The sequence below is a fragment of the Meriones unguiculatus genome, chromosome 1 (assembly GCF_030254825.1).
Source record: "Meriones unguiculatus strain TT.TT164.6M chromosome 1, Bangor_MerUng_6.1, whole genome shotgun sequence".
Lineage (NCBI taxonomy): Eukaryota > Metazoa > Chordata > Mammalia > Rodentia > Muridae > Meriones > Meriones unguiculatus.
The window spans coordinates 73,904,747-73,910,746 of record NC_083349.1 but is presented as its reverse complement, the minus strand read 5'-3'; the positions used below and the strand labels follow the sequence as shown (position 1 = coordinate 73,910,746).

Here is a 6,000-nt window from a genome sequence, read left to right as displayed (position 1 = left end):
TTCAGTATGCAGGTGCTCTTGTGGCTCAGGTGGATGAAGGTTTACCAGATATCCAGCTTGCAGGTGTGTAGAGCCAGGAGTTTATAGAGCCAATGGTCCTCCGATGTGTGGGTCTGAGTGCTTCTCTCACGGCACTCACAAAATGCATTGTTATTGGAAAAGAGGCATTAGGGGTAAGGGTGGTGACGCAACAGAAAAGGCGTCTGTCAGCAAGACATGATCTAGTTCACTCCCGGGAGCCCACGCTGAGAGCTGTCCTCTGACCTGCACATGTGTGCTGGGGCATGCTCCCCACCCTGTAACTGGCCAACTAACTAAATATGTGCTCTAAAAAAGAGGTATTATTACAAAAAACTCCCACTTTCTGGGCGTGTTCATAAGGAGACAATTTGTACATCTACAAACCATTGTTTATGATAGCTGAAAATTAGAAACAATTTAAATGTTCTTTGGAAGGACAAAAGATCAAATGGGGTTTTATTCATCTTATCCAACAGCATATAACAGCTGTCATAAATACATTCCTGCTCTATGAACTCATATGCATCTATTTGGTTGAGGGAACAAAGGTTGTCCAACATATTATGAGACCATAAACAATAAATGGAAAAGCTTTTGCATGAAATGTCCTTATGTGCAAATATGTACTCTGCTGTGCAAATTCCTACCCTCCCTAGAATGTCTTCACAGTTCAAAGAAGCTGCCGATAATAGAAGTTACACTGACGACTACAAGAGAAAAGTCCAAGTCTCTTTAAGACCACTTGCCCTATATGTAATTTCTTCCAAATCTTGAACTCTTGGTGTCAATTTCCTCACGCAGGGACAATTAACTAGAGTTACATTTGCTTCCTTTCTCTGATCATTAATTGCTTTCATTTGAGGGAGAGAATGCACAGGACATCCTGAATATATACATATTTATATACATATATATTCCTTCCAAATTAGGGGATCCACCATTAATAAATTACATAAAAAGGAAACCTGCTTTAGTATGTTTTTTGTACCCAATTAGGTAATTAAAATGCAGTTAGCCTCTTTGTGCTACAGTTGGACTAGTTTGAATTATGACTGCAAGGGAATGCCCTGGTGTTAGGAGAGACTCTGATTTTACAGATGTCTCAAAGGAGAAAATCTCGTTTCTCAAGATACATAGCCAGCAATAGGCAAATGTGGGATTCAAACCAGGCTTGTGGCCCAGGCTTTGTATACTACATAGCACATTGCTTCTCACGATCACAGACTAAGACCTCAAAACTCCACAAGGCTGATTAGTCAGCCCAGTGATAAAAGTAAAACAACCTCCTAAACCCTTGATATTAACTCCACTTTGCAAAATAACTTCTTAAAGTGTATTCTCTCTGTCTCTCTCTCTGTGTATGTATGTGTGTTTGTGTCTGTATCTGAAGTTTGAAGGTTTTAATAATACCCTAGAAAAGCTTTTTGATTCTCTCTGGCTTCTCCCTCCGATTAACACACCATCACATAATTCATGCTGAGGCATTAGCACGCTGGACCCAGTGGGCTATTTAAACACTGAGAGTTCATAACTGTCCTCCAGGAGGTCAGCAAGATGTGAGCGTAGAGATGCTGATGTTCAATGGGAAAATCTTCCACAGGGCTTGGAATGAACTCCCTTGTGGAGCTGTCCTGAAAGGCGCAGTATTTGGCTGTTTTCATCTGTGAAATCTTCTGGTGGGGCATGTGTGTGAGGGATAGTGGTGGCCGCTTTTAACTATCTGCTCAGTGTTTTCTCGCTGCAGCAAGTACTTACAATATAAAATCAGAATTCTCAACATTTTACTCCTATAGAATATGTCCTTTACCTCAAGAACATATTCCTTGTTTTTGGAATTATACCGAAGATTTCTGGACATGTCATTATGAAGAATATTTTTTTTTTTAATGAGTAGCTGTCTTCAACTTTGCAGTTGCTCTTATTCATGTGATCTTTCTACCTTTTAAAATAACTATATATACATCTTAAAAGTAGTAAAATAATTTTAAAACGTACAAAAATGGAACACTTTAGTAGTGTACATTGATTTCAGATCTTATATAAATACTATTATTTTTCCATATGAGGTAACCATATACTTGGCTCAGATGACATATTTTTATATTCTGAATGTAGTGTGATACAATAAAATAGAATCACTCTAGGAAATGACTTCTCTTTTACAATGTAATTCTAGACTTTCTTTGGCTCTTACAGTTTGTGTTTTTCTTTGCTTCCCCTGTGAGCAAAAGGATGCTTTCTTATTCTGCCTGAAAACTATAATATCATGATTTCTGATATTGCTAGATAATAATATTAAATAATTTTGTTCTAGCTAGGTCTTGAGAAAACTCAAATTTAGGAGTGATGGAAGACAGGGAGCAGTCTTCGTTGTCAGCTCCTGCCTTTATGGCACCCTCTGGGTCGTGTCGGAGTCTGTTCTCGCATTGTTCCTGTGGACTGCTGCAGCCCCCAGGGATGGCTGTACTTCAAGCAGGAGTGAAAAGACACTTGTAAACTACTTTATAATCATTAAGATAAAGCTTACCAAACAGCTTACGCTCTTTAAAATCACACATCCATTATTATAATTAATTGCCCATTGTCTATTTAATTACAACCTATAATAGAAATGTGAAACCTTTAAAATGCAGTTTATAAAACTTCTATACTTAAATTGGATGTTATTCTGCAAGTTTCAGGTGCCAAATGATTTTTCTCTAGAGATACTGGTGAAATTCCACCACTGACTGCTCCAATGTACTCTTTACATATTCCTGAAAATATTTTCCTTTAAAGCTGAAACTGCCTACTCTGGGATCCAGATGCTATGCACTCAGTGTGATGATTTTGTTTTGCTTTGCACACACAGCCTTCTCAAACACTGTGTCCCAGGGATGAAAACTCTGCCTGTACAGAGACATTTTAAAACTTGCCTGAAAATAATAAACACAAACTTTACAGTTTATGGCCATTTTAAGTTGGAAAAAAGCACATCCCTACCCATCATATTAACTCTAACAATTACTCCTGTAAAGGGAGAAAAGGCTTTTGGTCAGATTGGTTAGCATGTCTGCTTAATGCTTAGCTCTCTGAAGTTGAGTCCTCTGTCTACAAAGCTCCCTGGAGAATACAGTTAAAAGCATCACATGCAAATTTATAGCATGTCTGGCCTCACTCAGGGCCACTGTTGCCCACAGGTTGGATACGCTGTCAGGCAGCTTAAAGAGCTCCAGAATTTTCTTTTTCAATTTTTTAAATTTATTTTTTATAATTTATTAACTTTACACCCCAATTGTAGGCCCTTCCCTCATCTCCTCCTGGTCCCACACTCCCTTTCTCTTCCCCCACATTCTATTTTGCTAGTCCATTGACAGCTAACATCCTCCTATGCTACCATCTGATCCCAGCCTATCAGGTCTCATCAGGAGTGCCTATATCATCATCCTCTGTGGTCTGGCAAGGCTGCCCCATCAGGGGGAAGTGATCAAAGAGCTCGCAACAGAGTCAATGTCAGAAACAGCCCCTATCCCCCTTACTAGGGAGCCCATATGGAGACTGAGACGCCTATGGGCTACATCCGAGCAAGGGTCCTGGGTCCCTTCCATGCATGGTCTTTGATTGGTGCATCAGTCTCTGCAGGGACTCCTGGGCCCTGATTTTTTTTGGCTCTGTTGGTCTCCTTGTGGAGATCCTGTCCCTTCCAGATCCTTCTATCTCCCATTCCTTCCATAAAACTCCCTGTGCTCTCCCTAAAGTTTGGCTGTGAGTCTCTGCATCTGCTTGGATCCCCAGCTGGGTGGAGTCTTTCAGAGGACATCTACGGTAGGCTCCCGTCCTGTTCCCTCTCTTCCACCACTTATTTGCCCTTCTAATTGAAAATTAAGCATCCTCCTTGTTATTTAGCTCCTTTAGGTCCGTGCATTGGTGAGGTAGGCCAGAACCAGAAAGACACGCAAGGTATCTATTCACTTATAAGCAGATATTAGTCATATAATACACAACTTCAGACTTTTCCTAGGAAGACATGGATGGAAATAAACTCAACAGAGGTAGTATGTAAATGAGACTGAAAAAATAGAGTGGGAAAGGCAGCACATTTCCTCTCTATTCGTGAAGTTGGGGCTTGGTCTCTAGGAGAGTGCTCAGATAACGCTTTTGACTTGGACATCACGCTGTACTCATGAGTTACTTTGGAGACTTATTGCAGACCTGTTTTATCAGTGTAAAAAGCTGGGAGATAGGGAGAAAAAAAAAATGCCCTGACTAAATAGTTTCATAGAATGATGGCAGCAGGCACGGGGCCCAGAATCAGGTCTTCTGACGTCACCCCAAAGCGTCCGGGATCTTTATGAAGCGGTGGTAGCTTTGGACTCTATCAGCTTCCCCGTTTTTGTCTGTGCTCAGGAGGAGGTCCCTGGAGTCAGCCGAAGGCTTCCTCTTCAAGGCAGACAGAAATGGTTGGATGAAGTCAATGATGCTCCACCACCATTTCAGGACACCAGCGCCCAGCCAGGACTGAACACTCGGCTGAGACAGAGTCCTGTCTTCCAAGATGGAAACCGTTTCTCTCCCAAGCGCAGGCGATGCACAGGGCCCGGGGCCGCCTCCTAAAGCCCTCCTGCCGGCCTCCACGGGCTCACACATCCCCACAGCCCAGCAGCGGCCTTGCGGAACCTGGGCACGCAGCGCCCAGCGCGAGCGTCCCAGGCTCAGCGTCCCGCGCCGCGCGGCCCGTCGTCACGGCAACTGGGGAGGTGCTGACCCCCGACCCCGCCCGGCCCCGCCCCTCGCGCAGCCCCGCTCAACATGGCCAACCCGGAAGTGGCGCGGCCGCCGCGCGCCGGGCGCTAGGAGCCGCGGTGCCGGGCCAGGCCTCGCCCCGCGCCGCCGCCGCGCCCGAGCCGGCCCCGCGTGCCCCCGGCGCCGATCCAGGACGGCCGCTTCCGCCCGGCTCGCCCAGGCCTCCGCCGTCCCCGGGGGAGGGGCCGAGGCCGGGCCGCGCGGGCGGAGGGAGCCAGGCCCCGCGGGCCGCCGACGGTTCGTAACAGCCGGGTCGGAGGAGGAGCCGGGCCGCGCGGGGCGGAGGCCGGGCCGCGGGGGCGCGGGCCCCGGGCCGGGGGCCACGCGAGGCGCCGGGCTGCGCGCGGAGGCCTGGACCGCGCGCCCAGGTGATGTGGGCCCCTGTGCTTCTACGGAAGAAAGGGACGCCCGCGGCGGCGGCGGCGGCCCCGGCCGGCCCCGCCGCTCATTTTGACATCAGCCCCTGGGGCGCCCGTGGCAGCCCTGACGCCCCAGCTCGCTGAGGTGCCCGTGAGGATGCAGCGGTCGGGTGTCCGGCTCTCCCCGCGGGAGGGGCGCTGCCTGCGCTTCTGAACTCGCGCAGAGAAAAAACAAAACCGAAAAACAAAACAAAACAAATCCCCCAGAATGATGCTATCCGAGCAAGCCCAAAAGTGGTTTCCAACCCACGTCCAGGTCACAGTGCTTCAAGCTAAAGATCTGAAGCCAAAAGGCAAAAGTGGCACCAATGACACGTACACCATAATTCAGTTGGGCAAAGAAAAGTACTCCACATCTGTAGCGGAGAAAACCCTGGAGCCGGTCTGGAAGGAGGAGGCCTCCTTTGAGCTGCCTGGCTTGCTCATGCAGGGCAACCCGGAGAAATACATCCTTTTCCTCATAGTGATGCACAGGTCCCTGGTGGGGCTGGATAAGTTTTTAGGGCAGGTGGCAATCAATCTCAATGACATCTTTGAGGACAAACAAAGAAGGAAAACAGAGTAAGTTATATAATTTATTTTGAATTTTGGGCACTTAAATATGTCATATGGATTTACTGTTCTTGAACATAGTATATTTGAGGCATTGGTCTTTGGAATTGAAATAGGATCCAGTTTTGAGCGCTTCGATTTGTATAACTTTGAAGTAAAAATAGCCTTTGTTCTGAAATTATTTTATTTTAAAGCGGAGTGGCTAGTGATACATTTTTTTTTCTCG

The 6,000-nt window shown here is 46.4% G+C and overlaps 1 protein-coding gene across 2 annotated transcripts in view; it reads left to right on the top strand.

Annotated features, from left to right (window-relative positions):
- Positions 1-4,817: 4,817 nt before the first annotated feature.
- The window catches only part of Rab11fip2 (RAB11 family interacting protein 2), a 41,097-nt gene continuing 39,914 nt past the window's right edge, over positions 4,818-6,000 (top strand). Inside the window, exon 1 of one of the 2 annotated variants that reach the window (XM_060391781.1) lies at positions 4,818-5,783. In XM_060391781.1, the coding sequence (XP_060247764.1) occupies positions 5,431-5,783 (353 nt within the window). In that variant the 5' untranslated portion in view covers positions 4,818-5,430. The remainder of the gene's footprint in view (positions 5,784-6,000) is intronic. The other variant, XM_021633292.2, reaches the window with a different exon arrangement.